Source organism: Bos mutus, chromosome 5, assembly GCF_027580195.1.
Source record: "Bos mutus isolate GX-2022 chromosome 5, NWIPB_WYAK_1.1, whole genome shotgun sequence".
NCBI lineage: Eukaryota > Metazoa > Chordata > Mammalia > Artiodactyla > Bovidae > Bos > Bos mutus.
In genome coordinates this window covers 46795255-46812842 of record NC_091621.1, presented here as the reverse complement: position 1 = coordinate 46812842, position 17588 = coordinate 46795255, and the positions used below count along the sequence as shown (strand labels likewise).

Here is a 17588-nt window from a genome sequence, read left to right as displayed (position 1 = left end):
TTTTAGCTTTCTGATGGGCAAAAGTTTAAGTTTTATCAGGCTTTATGAAACACTGAAAATCTCTAAAGAATCTTAAGGAATAACTGGGACTCCAATCCTAAAAGCTGAGAAAAACTCATCTTTGAACAAAGTTGGTTTTTTTTTTAATCATTGGCATACAGATCTGTCTACTCATTAGTTCAGAGTCTTTATTTTTAACTAATAACTCTAAAAATATAATTTATAATTTAGGGTTAAATGCAAGCATATTCAGAGATAGAACCAGCATGGATCAGATTCAGTTTAGGGTATTAATCCCAGCTAGCCCTCAGAATGACCCTGTGTAAATGCCTTAGGCTCTCTCTCTCTCTTTTTTTTTTCTTCCTTTTCAAATATATTCAACCTGGCTGGAAAATCAGTCTGAAAGAAAACTCAGCAGGGATCTCAGATAAAGCAGGAACTTTCTGGGTTGGAAAGGAATGAAAAAAAGCATTTAAGAAGAGAAAGACATGTGGTGCATTTTTATTTTAATATCTCCACCACTGAAAGACATGTTTGGTTCTTTAGTTTGTTTAAAAGTTGGTGGGCTCATTCACTGGTGCTAAATGGAACAGCTTTATCAGTTGAGGATCCTGTCACCTTGACAAGGTATTACTGAATGCAGTGAAGTCTGACTTTGGATTCTGGTTTGGTACCCACTCCTCGTCCTCTCAAGCTCTTAGCTCTTCCTTCTCCAGAAATTTCAACCTGCAGGTATCTGAATGAAAATAACAGATGTGTCACAGTAACAGGGTCAACAATTTCACCAGATTACTGAAGTTTAAACCCTGAAAAATCACATTTCACTTTAAATCACACTGGCCCTGCTAATTCTGCATGAATGATTTGGTAAATCCAGAGGTTTAGGATTTCGTAGATTATTTAAGATATCCCTAACAATCTGAAACTGATTTGCAAAACAACAGCTTTTCTAAAATTGTTTGTGCTGAACTTGTAATGAAGCTTTCATTCTCAGCAATCATCTTTCAAGAAGCACTTTAACAGCTTGCCCCCTCTTTCATAGAAATCATCCAGGCCACCCAGGTGAAAGAATAGCTTTTGTAAATTCAAAACAGTGCCTATCTCAGTGGTTCTAAATCCTGACTGCACATTAGAATCATCTGGGTAGCTTTTAAAACTAACCCTTTCTGATTAATTTGCCTGGGAAGGAGACGTGACATGATATGTTTTAAATCTCCTCAAATGGTTCTGAAGTGCTGACACAATTAAGAAGTCTTGGGTCCTGCTTCCACAAATACTTTTATTTTTAGGGTCTTAACATGAACCAAAGGCTGTGAAGCATACTCTCTTCAGCTCAAGGAATGATAACTTTAAAAATTTTAAAAACAGGACTTCCCTGCAGGTCCAGTGGTTAAGACTTTCAGCTTCAAATGCATGGGGCACAGGACCTATCCCTGGTCAGGGAACTAAGATACCACAAAGCAAGCAGCATGGCCAAAAATAAAAATCCGATAATGTTTACATATTATTCATGTAAAAACATCACATGACCCTTTTCACTAAGGCCACATTTAGTTTATGCTGTTAGAATAAGTTCTCCTAAATAACATTTAGACTACATAAACCACTGAAATGGCCTAAAACCCCCAATACTTCAACACCCAAACTGACCATCCAGTCTGCCTCCTACTCTGAACAATACAAAAATTTGTCGTATCACGCCTTTTACTTCTTGCTTTTTAAAAAATATTATTACCAGATCTACCTGTAGTATCAATTCCTTCCCTTTTTTGTCTACAAATGCCACAAGTCCTTTTTCTCAAACAAAGTTCTCCCCGGGTCACTTTGGGCCCCAGTGTTTTTCTTCTAATCTTTCACCCACTCTGGGGCCTGTTTTCCTAACAACTTGAACACAAGAACCACCAATTACACTTTTTTTTTTTCTTCTTGGTATCAGGGTTTCCAGAACAAAGGCTCACAATATATGTTTCATTTTCTACTATCAATTTATAACTTTCTGGCCCCTTCTATCTCCAGCTCTCTCCTCAAAAATCTCCTTTAATGGAGATGACTAGGGCATGCTGCTGCTGCTGCTGCTAAATCATTTCAGTCGTGTCCGACTCTGGGCGAGCCCATAGACGGCAGCCCATCAGGCTCCAAAGTCCCTGGGATTCTCCAGGCAAGAACACTGGAGTGGGTTGCCATTTCCTTCTCCAATGCATGAAAGTGAAAAGGGAAAGTGAAGTTGCTCAGTCATATCCAACTCTTCGAGACCCCATGGACTGCAGCGTACCAGGCTCCTCTGTCCATGGGATTTTCCAGGCAAGAGTACTGGAGTGGGGTGCCATCACCTTCTCCGGACTAGGGCATACATCCTACCAAACATTCTCCGATAAACCATTATCGATTTTTGAATTTTGAAACTCTACCTACATGGCATGCTAAACAAAAACTAGATTCCTGTCCTTAGTGGTTGGTTTTGGGGGAACTGGGGGGTGGGAGGAGGGGACCTCTTCTGTTTATCTCTTTTTCAATTTTCGTCTTCCCTCCCCTCAAAAACCTAAATTATCTTTCTCTTGCATCCATGAAATTAAAAGACGCTTACTCCTTGGAAGGAAAGTTATGACCAACTTAGCATATTAAAAAGCAGAGACATTACTTTGCCAACAAAGGTCCGTCTAGTCAAGGCTATGGTTTTTCCAGTGGTCATGTAGGGATGTGAGAGTTGGACTGTGAAGAAAGCTGAGCACTGAAGAATTGATGCTTTTGAACTGTGGTGTTGAAGAAGACTCTTGAGAGTCCCTTGAACTGCAAGGAGATTCAACCAATCCATTCTAAAGGAGATCAGTCCTGGGTGTTCATTTGGAAGGACTGATGCTAAAGCTGAAACTCCAATACTTTGGCTACTTCATGTGAAGAGTTGACTCATTGGAAAAGACCCTGATGCTGGGAGCGACTTGGGGCAAGAGGAGAAGGGGACGACAGAGGATGAGATGGCTGGATGGCATCACCGACTTGTTGGACATTGAGTTTGAGTGAACTCCGGGAGTTGGTGATGGATAGGGAGGCCTGGCGTGCTGCGATTCATGGGGTCGCCAAGAGTCAGACAAGACTGAGCTACTGAACTGAACTGGACAACTTGCACTAACATGGCTTCCTTCTCACCAGCATCAGTTGACCTCTAAGGTGTCCCATCCCCTCCTCGAGCGCTATGTCTCAGCGCTCATTCTAGTTTCTAAGATGGCCCCCACAGAGGCCGGGAAGGCAGCGCGAGTTCCAGGCACGCAAAGCCACTGTCATTCCAGGTGCCGGAGGACCACCTCCCGAGAGGAGGATGGGCGGAAACCAAGAAGGGAGTGCCAAGAAGGCAGTCATCCGAGCGGCCCGCACCCCCTGCGTCACAGGAAGTGGGGGCCCCACCCACTAACGTCAGAGGCCGGAAGGGAGCGTTGCTGGGGCACGGGTGTGAGCGAAGGCGACCGTGGGGCGAGGAGAGCGTGTCTCCGCCGAGGTAGGAAAGAAGCCCGGGTCCTGGCTTGGGGACCTCCAAAAATCTCACCGTTAGTGGACTAGGATACTTTCACCTTCTAGTATATTCCGTCTTCTGCCCGCCTTGTGGGTCCTCAGCAAAGGTGTTTAGGCAACCGGTGGGTCTGCCACTGCTTCGTCCCGTCGAGGGCCTCCCTAGCTCCTTAGTCTTAGTTTTTTAAGTTAGGCACCTTCCCCACCTTCTTCTATTTAGCCCCATTTTTAAATAGACTCTTGACTTTTGTTTAAAGGAGGAAAAATGTTGGTTTTACTGAGACCCCAGCTCGGTTACGTGTAACCCGTTGCTTCAGGCTACAACCAGCTCCCAGGCTTGACTGCTGAGTGCGCATTTCACCGCCGTCTAGTACTAGGAAAAACGTGAAAAGTTGGTAACAGTTTGATAGTGATAGGACACTTACATGGACAAGGCTGAATGATGAGGCTGTAGTTTCCAGTGCCCTTAATCTACTGTAATTTAGTCTTTTTGCCCCCAGAGGATAGGGGGGCTTCCTGCAAGTTGCTGCATCTGGCAGTGATTGTGCCTTTAAATGCCTTAAAATCAAGGAACATAGTGTTTGGCTCTTCCAGTTCTCTTTTTATTTTTGTTGAAAAAGTATAGAGTAACTATAACATATCAAAAGGAAGGTCAAAATTTCTTAACTCAGACATGAAAATTATTTTTTCATGGCAGTTTCACCAGTGATTGTCATTTACAAATAGGCTCTGCAGCAAATTACTAAACAAGTTCCAGCTGATCACTTGTATTTCCTATCATAGGTTCCAAGACTGCTTATGTCATAGAATGGGGGGAAGGGGTGTGGAATTGTATGAGGAGAGCTGGCTCTAGGGGCAATAACTGTAAATCTAGCCAGTTTTAAGTTTACTATGGGGATGGTTTTATATAAATTTAGTCTTTTTTGTAATGATAAGTTTGTTTAATCACAGAGCTCAATAGGGGAGAGTCAGGTGGAAGAGGGTTCAAACTAAAAATTGTCTTTTAATCTTCCATATTTCTGTTACAGACTTATTCTTTTATGATTCTGCAGCTATAAAATGGACAGTTCTTGAGTACTGACATTCAGAAATGTTTCCTCAGTGCACAGAGGAAATGAGTATTACCTTGAGAAATTTAAATAACCAGATCTGTCTGGTTTAGCGTGGAGGCGGGGGAGGAAATAAAGCATCACTGGGAAAAGTGTGATACTTCCTAATCATGTTTAAGAAAAATCATAGAAATAGTAAACTGGCGTGTCTCTGGGCATACTGAATGGATTGACTGTACAGTCTGACGTAGGCTTCCAGCGTTCCCAAGTCCTCAGGGGCAGGGGGAAGCAAGACTGGCAGCCCGATCATCCTGTATTTTTAAGGACTTGAGAACTTTAAAATAGTACCCTATTCCTTTGTTTATCCTGCAGTTTAAATAACATTCTTGTGGGCTTGACTTGCCCCTTCTAATGTTAAATAGCATCAAACCCTAAAGGATGGTAAAGTGATAAGGTGTTGTAATGGCACTTAGAATTGACTGACATCCTCTCACCTGAATACAGTTTTAGTAGTAGTCATGTTTGGTTTTTCTTAACTGTGAGCCCTAGAATCTATTCTAAGAGTGTGAGTTAGGCAGTGATAAAATGGTTCAAAGTAGTGAAGAATGCATTAAAGGGGAAAAACTAATAGGAAGAGGGAGATGCTATAAGGGTTTTTTATATTAAACTTGGGTAACTTCAGTTCTCTAGTTTGATTCCACTTCTTAGGGCTTCTTTTGATATGTTTTATTTCTGATTTCCTGATCCAGTTTTTTCTTTCCCCCAGCACTTTGGATTTGGCTCCTTAATTCCCAACATGGAAGAAACTTACAGTAAGTACTTCTTGTTGCTTTTAGAAAATAAGTTAAGTTACTTACATGTAACTTTCTGACAAGACTTTTAATGTGTTGAGAAAGATTCACTTTTTCGCTAAACTGCTGGGAAGAAAAAGTGAGACTGTTTAGTAATGCAGAGAAATGTCCAAATTTGAAATAGGACCCTTGAAATTAAAAAGTATGAGAAGTCATCAAGCTTTGAGAAAGCTCCGGTTGGGACACCTATGTTAAACTATATTTTTATTTATTAAGTGAATAATTTTCATTCTTTAGAACTTCAGTTTCTCCTGTTAGTGACACAGGGATGGTAACCCCTGGTTTCTGTTTTTTGGGGATAATATGGTATACCTCATATTGATGTGCATTGAGTTTTTAGGATTAAAGAAATCCTAGGGAGGATTCGTTATAACAAATAGATTTAACAAACTCAACTTACATTAAAGCTACCTGTGTTCTCTTTATATATCTGTAAAAAGGTGTCCCTAATTGATTATGTAGTGTAAGAATAGTTGAAGATAGACCAGAAAGACCATCCATGAATTAATTATCCTGCCTATGTAGAAGAGCATTAATCACAGAAGAAAACTGATTAGTTGTTACTAGCCAGTGTAACTTATTCAAAGCCTCTGTTATTTTATTGCATAATAAACTAGTGAATTAGTTGGAGAAGGCAATGGCACCCCACTCCAGTACTCTTGCCTGGAAAATCCCATGGACGGAGGAGCCTGGAAGGCTGCAGTCCATGAGGTCGCTAGGAGTCGGACACGACTGAGCGACTTCACTTTCACCTTTCACTTTCATGCATTGGAGAAGGAAATGGCAACCCACTCCAGTATTCTTGCCTGGAGAATCCCAGGAATGGGGGAGCCTGGTGGGCTGCTGTCTATGGGGTTGCACAGAGTCAGACACGACTGAAGCAGCTTAGCAGCAGTAGCAGGGAGGATTCTTATTTCTCTAGTGATCCAGGAATCTCAATGGCCCAGAAAATCAAATGGGAGCTGGGAGAGCTAGGATCATACAAGAGTAGAACAAGAGAGGCCTGAAAAACCATTTCATTCAACACTAGAATTTTACAACAGAAAACGGAGCCTAGGTTAACTAATTTACCCCATGGTTACGTTGTTGGGGACAGAGTCAGAACCAGAGCCTTGTATGTTGTTTATATGTAGTGCCCTACTTGATACCTCTAGGCACTATGGTTTCTAGACCCTGACCAAGTTTGAGGAACATCTCAGTGGATGAAACTTGTCAACAAGGCTGCCTTTGTTTCTTACCTTGCTATCTTGTTCAGAATCTCTTAAGTTCTAACTGAAAGATATTTTAGTTCCATTCTGCCTTCAAGGAAGAGTCCAATAGAACCTTTATCACCAACAGGTAGAAATTACATGGAAACAGTCTTTATTAAATATCTACTATAGCATGCCGAAGAATCACCTGGGATACTTGTTAAGACACAGGTTTCTGGAGCCCTCCCCCCAAATTTTTGATTCAGAAGGTCTGGGACTCAAGAATTTGCATTTCTAACACGCTCCCAGGTGGTAATGCTAATGAGGACCATACTTTGAGAATAATGGATCTAGAAGTCTGATTCTCCTTGATCTTCCTTAGGGCTCCCTGCTTCACTTCCTTAATTTTTCTAAAAATATGTTAATTAAAATCTGAGATTTCTGTGTGAGATAGATACAAGAGATTTATATTTATTCTTGGAAGCTTATTACTCTGTTAAATTAGAAAGCATCATCTCCCTTTATGTCTCGTATTCTTTACTTTTTCCAGTGGTGATTTTTTTCTTAGAAAAATATCACTTGGTTCTTGTAATTACTGCTACATAGCACAGACTTTTTTAATCAGTAGATGTTTGTTAAAGAAAGAAGGAAATGGTTAATTTTGCTGTTTCTTTAAAATTTTTAAGTTTGTGGTTAAGTAAATTTAGTAAAATATATTGGCTTGTAAAGACTCAACTCTTAAGCATAGCATTTTTTTCTGTTTATCTGTGTCTTGGTAAAGTTTCACTGTTTTTAAGATTTAAAAAAAAAAAGAACCTGGCAGTATGTTAGAAATGCATAATCTCAGGCCTCATCTCAAACGTGCTGAATCAGAATCTAAAGTCCTCAAGTGATTTAACACCAGGAATCAAGTTAAAGTGAGAAATACTGTTTAGAATGTACTTGACCTTTTCCCCCAACTGATCTAAAACTCTCTAATCTGCCAGATTCCTGAGGCTCTCCAGCTTCTGTCTTCAGGCAATACCTCTTAGCTGATGATACTCTTGTCAGGTCTGGTTCCTCATTTCCGTGAAGTTTCCTCCATTTCTCACCATGGGTTCTGGACCCTATCCAAGTGTGAGGAATATCTGAGTCTGTGCTTTTGGAGGAAGCTTGTCCATGAGGCCTACTTTGTTTTCCGAATTAAATTATATTCCCAAAAAGTCACTCAAGATTTTTGCTGATCTCTAACAATCTAGAGAGGTGGGATGGGGTGGGAGGTGAGAGGGAGGGGAACATATGTATACCTATGGCTCATTCGTGTTGATGTATGGCAGAAACCAACACAATATTGTAAAGCAATTATCTCCAATTAAAAAGAAATTAAAAATTGTTTTAATGTTAAAAAACAGGTAAACCAATTTAAGGGACATTCTAAAAAATTTTTTTGCTGAGGAGTTCAATGTTATTTGTTACAACTTTAATTTCATATACTACTTTGTGCAGTACTCCTAGGTATCTGCCCAAGGAAAATACTCATACAGTACACAGATAAGTATATATTAGGTTGCTAGCCACAGCATTTATGTAATAGTAAAAACTAGAAACAACGTAAATGTATCAGTAAGGGAACTGAGTAAGCTTAAGTTTTAAGCTACATCCATACACAGCAGGGAAATGTTTCTTACATTTCACTGATACAGAAGGAGCTGTTAAGTTTGTTTGTTTGTTTTTTAAAGAAAAGCAAATAAAATAGTTACAGGAAATCCTGTCACATGCTACACTCTGAGAACATTGTGGTAATTTAATTAATCACAAAAAGTTAGAACTGCACATGGAACAACAGACTGGTTCCAAATAGGAAAAGGAGTCCGTCAAGGCTGTATATTGTCACCCTGCTTATTTAACTTCTATGCAGAGTACATCATGAGAAACGCTGGGCTGGAAGAAGCACAAGCTGGAATCAAGATTGCCGGGAGAAATATCAATAACCTCAGATATGCAGATGACACCACCCTTATGGCAGAAAGTGAAGAGGAACTCAAAAGCCTCTTGATGAAAGTGAAAGAGGAGAGTGAAAAAGTTGGCTTAAATCTCAACATTCAGAAAACTAAGATCATGGCATCTGGTCCCATCACTTCATGGCAAATAGATGGGGAAACAGTGTCAGACTTTATTTTTGGGGGGGCTCCAAAATCACTGCAGATGGTGATTGCAGCCATGAAATTAAAAGACGCTTACTCCTTGGAAGGAAAGTTATGACCAACCTAGATAGCATATTAAAAAGCAGAGACATTACTTTGCTAACAAAGGTCCGTCTAGTCAAGGCTATAGTTTTTCCAGTGGTCATGCATGGATGTGAGAGTTGGACTGTGAAGAAAGCTGAGCGCCGAAGAATTGATGCTTTTGAACTGTGGTGTTGGAGAAGACTCTTGAGAGTCCCTTGGACTGCAAGGAGATCAGTCCTGGGTGTTCTTTGGAAGGACTGATGCTAAAGCTGAAACTCCAATACTTTGGCCACCTCATGTGAAGAGTTGACTCATTGGAAAAGACTCTGATGCTGGGAGGGATTGGGGGCAGGATAAGGGGACGACAGAGGATGAGATGGCTGGATGGCATCACCGACTCGATGGACATGAGTTTGAGTGAACTCCAGGAGTTGGTGATGGATGGACAGGGAGGCCTGGCATGTTGCAGTTAATGGGGTCGCAAAGAGTTGGACACGACTGAGCAACTAAACTGAACTGAATCACAAAAAGACCACATGCCATGTGATTTCACTTATATGAAATATCTAGAATAGTCAAACTCATAGAAACAAAAAGTAGAATAATGGCTGCCAGAGGTTTCAGGGAGGAGGCAATGGGAGTTATTTAATGGGTATAGAGTTTGTTTTGCAAGGTGAAAATTTCTAGAGGTTGTCTAGATTCACAACAACGTGAATATAATTAACACCAATAAACTGTACACTTTTAAATAGTTAATGTGATGAATTTTTGTTATTTATATTATTACCATTAAAAATTTTAAATTAAACATAAAATTGAAAAATGTTTAATATTTAAATAAAAGACCCGTTTAGAGCAGACCTTAGTTATCAGAGACCAAAAAGTAAAGCGTTTTAGTAGGAAGCTATCATTATTAACTCTGATGTATGCCACTGTATGGGCAGTAAAATGTGTATGAATCATAAAGTATGTCCAGTCTGTCAGCTCCTGACACGGCCTATCATTTGCTTGTGATAAAATGGATTAAATGGAGGAAAACTAACAAGAATTTCATCTGTATGCTCTTCCTGTGTATCCTCAAGCTTCAGAAATGTGAAAGGATCACTGCTCAGGATGAGCCTGGTTGGCATAATAAGCCTGCTTGTCCTTTAAGACTTTTCATTCCTGTTCATTCTGTCCTTCAAGTCACCTTTCTGACTCATTTGCATCACGATCATGGTTAGCAATTTATCCCATGTTTACCACTCTTCCAGGGACACTGTTTCAGTTCCCCTGGCTTCTGATGTTCATAGCAGTCTCTTGGTTTATAAGCTTCTTATCAAATGTGAATTGTTTATCTAATTTCACTTTTATTATTGCCTTCAGTGGTGGCAACAGCATTTTATTAGATTGCCTCTTGTCCTCATAATATATTCAAAATGTACTTAACTGTTTAACTTCTCTCCTTTAACCAAGATTCTTAAAATTTGGGGCTCAGCCTGGACATTTTGCAGAACCTAAGATTAGTTTTACATGTTATGAGAAACTTCTCTAGAGTCTATTAAACTATTGAAATGGAGCCTGAAAGTATAGTCTTCTAAGGGTACTTTTAAATTGCACAATATAGGTTAGGGGTTGGCTTTCTCACAGTAGCCTCATATATGTGCAGTTGTCTCAAACTTAGGAGGTTCTATTTTTGCAGATTATTCTTTCTACTTTTTATCTGGCCAGTTTCATGATCATCAGATTAAAGAATTCTGTAGGGGGTTTTTTCTCATTATGTTCCAAAATAAGAAATTTTGGAACCTTTACCAATTTGGTAAAGGTATTGGTCTCATTTGAGAGGTAACTAGATTCACTGACTAGGAGCTATTTCGAGAAGTACATTAAATCAGGCAGACAAAAAAATAAATCTATGAACGAGTATTTCCTAAGCTTCCATAGAACATATAACTGATATAGAGCAGTGCTTACCAACTTTTTTCATGTCATGACAAACTAGTAAATAGGGATGCTGGTGTAGGGGGTTAACTACCCTCAGCTTGCCCTAAGACTAGTTGGGGACTAGGGGGCACACGTGCAGTGGACCCCCACATCAGTATATCAATACATTGTCCGTTCCAACCTTCAGTATACTGCCTGGGAAGTTTTGGTTGAACTAGCTAGAGAAAAGTATGACCCTGAATTAGCACTTTCAGAAAAGGAAAAGACGTATCGTTTAATTTTTTGTTATAATAAGGATTACCAACAATAAAAACAACAGTATTTATGTACGACCAAATGTGAACTTTGACCCCACCCCATGAATGCTGGTTTTGCTGGACTTAATGAAGATTCAATAACACAGTTTTATCTTACGTTTTCAGATGTTTTTAGTCACCCTTTAAAAAAAATCTTTCAAGTTGTTGTTAGGCTGTCTTGTTCAGTTCTTAACAGATGCTGTTGAAAAATCCATGTGCCAAGGATGCTGAAATGTTGCAAGGGCCTGTTAAGCTTTATACTTAGCCTGTTTTTCTGTCTTTCAGTCGATACTCTGGACCCTGAAAAGCTGTTACAATGCCCCTATGATAAAAACCACCAGATCAGGGCCTGCAGGTTTCCTTATCATCTTATCAAGTGCAGAAAGGTATGATATTATTTTCTCAATTTGCCCGGTGATGGCCTCCTGAGTTCTTTTAAAAAACCAAATTTTATAAATATCAAATAATTTTAGCATATATGTTTTAATTAAATGCCAGAATTGCTTTGGGTTAAATGCCAACATTTATAGAAAAGAATTTCTTTATTTCTTGGGTATGTAAGTTTTTTCTCATTTGGGTTTTTCCCCCAACTAGTGACACAGCACCCTTAAACAGTTTCTCTCCAGTCTTCTCACCCTCTGTGAAACAGAGGAAACACTAATTTTTACTAGTGATAAGAAATCATTCTTGCCTTGTAAATTTGATGTACTTATTGTCCTGATAAGGATTGAGTACTGTAATACACTTATTTCTGATTTGTTTGTTTGTTTGTTTAGAATTGTTAGAGAAGTTGAACAACTAGAGGTTAACCCAAGAAAAAATTATTCATAAAAATAACTATTTCTCCAAGTTTCAACAGTAAGCATCTTTAGGGGGAGGGGGGAAAATAAAAGCTCAAAGAGTTTTTTCCCTCTGGTCACCTTTTGTAGATTTAGTTGATGTAAGCTAATTTAATGCTGATACATTAATTGAGACAGTTTGAAAGGGTGGTTAGAATAGAAAGGTCAGATACAGAGGCCAGAGTTCTGCCAGGATTTATGCTTGGAAAACAACTTAGGTATTTAATCCAAACCTGCATACAGTTCACATATGCATTAATATTCTTCAAGGGATGTTTCTCTTGCAGTCCTGGAGACGTGATTATAATGCCATTGTTGATTATTTCTCAGCTCCTTTCAATGTCTAGAGCAAGAATTCCTTAAGGTTGAACCTAGACATTACAGACCAGCAGATACCACCACAACTTCCTCCTGTAGGCTCTCAGACATGTCCCAAGGAGAAAGGTTGGGAAAGGGAGCCATCATCATAACTCCCCTGTCCTAATGCTCTTAATCTTCAGCCACAAAACCTTTGCATTAGAATGCCCACTATCCCTTTAAAAAATCATGGAGATACCTGCCCTCACAATTTTCTCCATCTTCTATTTTTTTGCACCCTTCTCCCCACTTTACATTATTTTTACTTTTTTGAGTATCATTTGTGATATATCTTTTGCTTCTCCTAATTTCTTAATTGCTGGTAAATTTAACATAGCATTTGGGTTATATTAAACACTTTGTTTTGTTTTCTTGTTTTGTATTAAAATAAGGAACTTGGTCAACAGAGTTCTCTATCATCTGGACTTTTCCTTAGTGAAATAGCTGAAATAAAGGACAAATTGTTCAGAGCCTCATTTCAGGCATCGTTACTTTAAAGAAGTGTTCCTGTGTTAATCTGAAAAATCATTGGGTTTGCCTCTTCTGCAGCTCCCTTCCCACAGCTATTTTCCTGCACTCTTGTACTGCAGCAGCAGGGGCGCTACTGCAATGCAGACAAAGTGTGTTTTAGTGTTGCTGTTCGTCCTGAATATCAGCTTTCAAAGACATCCAGAGAGCTGTGCCTTACAGGCTGTGCCTTACAGGCTGTGCCACCGGACTCGCATGACCCTGAGAAGTAAACAGGGAGAATATATGATTCAAATACCCAATCTTAAATTCACTGTTTACTTCCTTATAAACCATTTTAACCCCAATATCTGTGTTGTCAGTCTTTATAATCATAACAAAGAGGTAATGTCTCTGTGATCTGTATAGGTGATTAATAATTCTCTCTTAATGTTCTGCTGAGTGTACCTATCACAGTTCCACCACAAGTTTATTGACAAACCACTTTAATTTTTTTCCCAGAATCATCCTGATGTCGCAAACAAACTGGCAACTTGTCCCTTCAATGCTCGCCATCAGGTTCCTCGGGCTGAAATCAGTCATCATATCTCAAGCTGTGATGACAAAAGCTGTATTGAGCAGGATGTAGGTAAGACTGACTAGCTAAGATGTTTCAGTACTGGAGGTTAGCTCCGTCAAATTTATATGATGCTACATTGTCATCTTGATTTTTGGCTTTCATCATTTCAGAAAAACAATACCTTTCTGCCTTTGAGATTTTTAATCTTAGCAGCAAAAGATTGTCAGGTGCCAGACTTCTTTTTCTTCTGACCAACCTGATTGATTTTACTAATAATTCGTTTAAAAATAAAAATTCTTTTATTACCGTAAATACAGCAAACATCTTTGTTTCTGCTTCTCTTTCTTGTCTTCTGTCGGAAAGGAGATAAGACCTGTTTAGCTTTCATCCTATCCATTTTTCAGAAACAAAGGCCCTGCAACCTTTTAAGCCACTAACTCCTTTAAATATAATAACTTGGCAGTGTCCCCTTCTTAAGTCAGAATCTCTGTTGTCTTGCAGTCAACCAAACCAGGAGCCTTGGACAAGAGACTATGGCTGAGAGCACGTGGCGGTGCCCTCCTTGCGATGAAGACTGGGACAAAGGTGAGGGGCCTCCATGTCTCTTTCTCCACAGTGCCAAACTCTGGAGTCGTTTGCTCTAGACAGAAGGAAGGGTCTCCTTTTTTATGAACATACCATGTTGTTCAGAATGCCTTATTATTCTTACTGAGCCCCAGTACAAAGACAGTTGTATCTCTGTGCAGACACACGGAACAGCCTTTCCCACTTGATTGGAAAAGAACACTACTTTACATATGTTTTTTTCATAAATTGTGTTATACCATCTGTGTTTGGTTGTTACTAGTCATGTTTATTCGGAGAAGGCAATGGCACCCCACTCCAGTACTCTTGCCTGGAAAATCCCATGGACGGAGGAGCCTGGTGGGCTGCAGTCCATGGGGTCGATAAAAGTTGGACACAACTGAGCGACTTCACTTTCCCTTTTCACTTTCATGCATTGGAGAAGGAAATGGCAACCCACTCCAGTGTTCTTGCCTGGAGAATCCCAGGGACGGGGGAGCCTGGTGGGCTGCCATCTATGGGGTCGCACAGAGTCGGATACGACTGAAGCGACTTAGCAGCAGCAGCAGCAGGCACGTTTATTATTATTTATGTCGCTTGTGTTTCTATCCTTCAGTTAAATTCTTGCTACTGTGTCACTTAGGGTACTTGACCAGTTTTTACTTGCTTCTCTAAACTTGTTTATTATTTCTCATCTCACAAATTCGACAAGCATGAATTGGTGTTTTACCTAGTAGCACCACAAACTGTGTTTTGTTTCCTTTGGCAGATTTGTGGGAACAGACCAGCACCCCATTTGTCTGGGGCACAGCCAACTACTGTGGCAACAATAGGTAAATGAAAAGATCTCATTCCCACCACTTCCTCCCAGAATCAAAGTGCTCTGTTACCAACAGAAGGCTCCAGAGCATGTATTGACCTCTTTCCTCAATGATGTTACTTGGTGGTAATTTGTCTAGATATAGTTTTGGTGGTTTTTTTTCTATTTATTCCTTGAGTCATAAAAAGGTCACATGCTTTGCATTAATTCCTGTGGGAACACAAAAATACTAGCTTGTAGTCTAGCACAGGAGACAGTGGCGCCAGCCATTCTTATGTCTTAAGAGTTTTTGCTAAGTTCATGTTATTTTAATGCTTTGAAAAACTTATGTAGCTGTACTATATGTGTTATTTTTGCTCTGGATAACTAGTGTCTAAGGAAAAAGTAATCTTAAAAGTTTCTGATTTGAGATTGGAGAATCCATAATACCAATTATGTATGGAAAAAACTCATCTCCTTCCCCACTGATTTTGTATCTAATTTAAATCTCTAAGATTTTTCATTGCCACTTGATCTTCAAACCTTTGAGGATCATGTTCCGAATTCCCTGGCAGTCCAGTAGTTAGAATGCCACACTTTCACTACCAAGGGTGCAGGTTCCATCCCTGGCTGGGGAACTAAGATCCCATAAGCCATATAGTGTGGCCAACAAGAAAAAAAAAGATCATATTTCAAACCCAAATGAGAGCATTTCCAGATTAGAAAATGAAAATATTAGATAGTAGACTTCATTTTATCCTCAAATAGAATACTTAACCAATTTTTATTTTTTAGCTCCTAAAGTCAGTTATTATAAGTGTACAGTTATTTGTAGTTTATGTATACACTGAGATAGAAAAACTTAAAGATGAATTCCATTGGTACAATTTTAATTTTATCTCAATTCTGTGAGATTTGTTGCCTTTAGTTTGGTTGTCTTGGCATTTTTTATCTCTTATGTATATTGAGTGAGTTGATGAGCCTGTCATACAATTGAACAGTAGATGGCATTGCTGTTTATCTCAATTTCTAGAAAATGAAAATGGTTAAACCCATCTTAATGCCTGTACAGAACAGTGAGCTATCCAGAGAAGTGGTAATCATTCTAATTGCAAGAATGTTTTGATGGAAATGTGTTTACATTTCAGAATGTAGGTGGTTGTTTTTCCCCAAATTACAAAAAACACATTTTGATTGTCTTATGTTTGCCTGCCTAAAGAATGCAAATATGCCAGCATACTCAAATTCATCTCTCTTTTTGCAGCCCTGCAAGCAACATAGTTATGGAACATAAGAGTAACCTGGCTTCAGGCATGCGTGTTCCCAAGTCTCTTCCATATGTTCTGCCATGGAAAAACAGTAAGTGAAATAGTGGCAAAATGTTCTTGCTATGTGTTGTACTAAATAAATACAGTTGGTCTTAATTATTCAAGGACATGTTCAGTCTGAATACCGAATGCCTTGCACCCATATGACCCTGAGAGTGAGTGCCTCCCCAGATTTTGCATCTTAAGCACATCACTCATCTCACCCTGGTCCTAACCCTGGTTAGTAACAGGCAAGTACAGGATCACAGAAGCCTAAAGAATATTTTCAAGACAGGGTGATGGAGAAAGAAAGGGCAACCCACTCCAGTATTCTTGCCTGGGAAATCCCATGAACAGAGGAGCCTGGGGTCACAAAGAGTCAGACACATCTTAGCAACTGAGCACGCGTGCATACTAGTTGAGCTTCCTGACAGAAAGCTCTATGCTGTGTGCTCTCATCAGTATTCTTATCTGCTCTTCAAAACTATAAACAAGGAACGTTTTGGTTAAAATTTTTTAATTATAAAATACATACTAATTGTACAAAAAATTGTTTGCTTTGCTGGTAGTTGGCAGATCTGGACCCTGAATGAGTCTCTTAACTCCCAAGACCAGACCAGAATTATCCCCACGTTTCCTTTTCCTGCCTTTTCAGTTCTCTTTGTTTCCTGCCCACTCCCACCTCTCTTATACCATTTCTCTACCCCCATCTCAACCCTTTGGTTTCAGCTATGAATAAATGCCTACTTCAATTGTGAATTACTGATGGCTTAAAAAATTACATTTTTGCAAATAAAACTCAAACCGAGAAAGAAAAAACAAGGGTGACCACTGACATCGGATTCCATGGATAAATTTGGGACCAATAAAAAGACTGTTTTAACTAGGAGGAAATCATCCCTGATTTTTTAAAGCATAATATCAATAGGGAATTGGGATTAGAAATTGGATTGCAAGGGCCTGAAAGGTAATGGGTAGAGACAAAATGAAAGTAATGTTATAAGAACCAGCATAAGAATGGTATTCAGATGTCTTCCCAAGGCCTCGGAGACAATGCTGAGTAAACAGGTCTGAAATTCATGTCATACCACCCTAGTAAAGAAATTCCCATATATTGGTACACCCAACATACTGTCATTTTTATTTAATATAAACTTCCTTTTCCTGATGTTGCCCCCAAATTCAGATGTCCTTGATTTCAGTCTTTGTTGTTGTTTGAGCTAATTTTTAGGTGGCTACAGGATCCCCTTTAAAACATTTCCCTTTGGATAGTTGCATTTCCCCCAATATGAGATTACCTAATCATATGCCATAAGGCTTGATAGGTGGAAGACTATTTTCTTTATCCGTGCTGAAATCCAGTCACTAATTTTAAATTCTACTTTATTATATAATTCCATATACCCCAGGAATAAATCATTTGTGTTTAGTAAGACTAGGGGGTGGAGTGAATTTCAATTGACATGGTGTATTTATTTTGAAATATTTCTACTCCATAGATGGAAATGCACAGTAACTGAATATTTCATCAAGTAAGTGTTTCAGTTTTATTTCATAATTTTTTCAGATGGTAGCAAGATTTAACTGGACATAAAGCAATTTGGGTCCAATTTTCTTTTAGATTATGGTACCAAATTAAAGCTCTGTGTGTGCCTTTCGTTTTTTAAGTATATAGCCT

The 17588-nt window shown here is 39.2% G+C and overlaps 1 protein-coding gene across 1 annotated transcript; it reads left to right on the top strand.

Annotated features, from left to right (window-relative positions):
• The first annotated feature begins 5260 nt into the window (after positions 1–5260).
• Positions 5261–15970, top strand: GTSF1 (gametocyte specific factor 1). The gene is made up of 6 exons (XM_005902080.3): positions 5261–5362; positions 11303–11403; positions 13183–13309; positions 13742–13825; positions 14574–14637; positions 15868–15970. Exons 1-6 carry the CDS (start codon positions 5347–5349, stop codon positions 15968–15970), a joined length of 495 nt encoding a protein of 164 aa, XP_005902142.2. The 5' UTR covers positions 5261–5346.
• The last annotated feature ends 1618 nt before the right edge of the window (positions 15971–17588 follow it).

What these genes read in the sequence shown, in the direction of transcription:
- GTSF1 (XM_005902080.3), top strand. An exon ending in CTGTATTGAGCAGGATGTAG is followed by an intron (nt 13,310 to 13,741) that starts GTAAGACTGACT and finishes GTTGTCTTGCAG; the next exon opens with TCAACCAAACCAGGAGCCTT. An exon ending in AACTACTGTGGCAACAATAG is followed by an intron (nt 14,638 to 15,867) that starts GTAAATGAAAAG and finishes CTCTTTTTGCAG; the next exon opens with CCCTGCAAGCAACATAGTTA.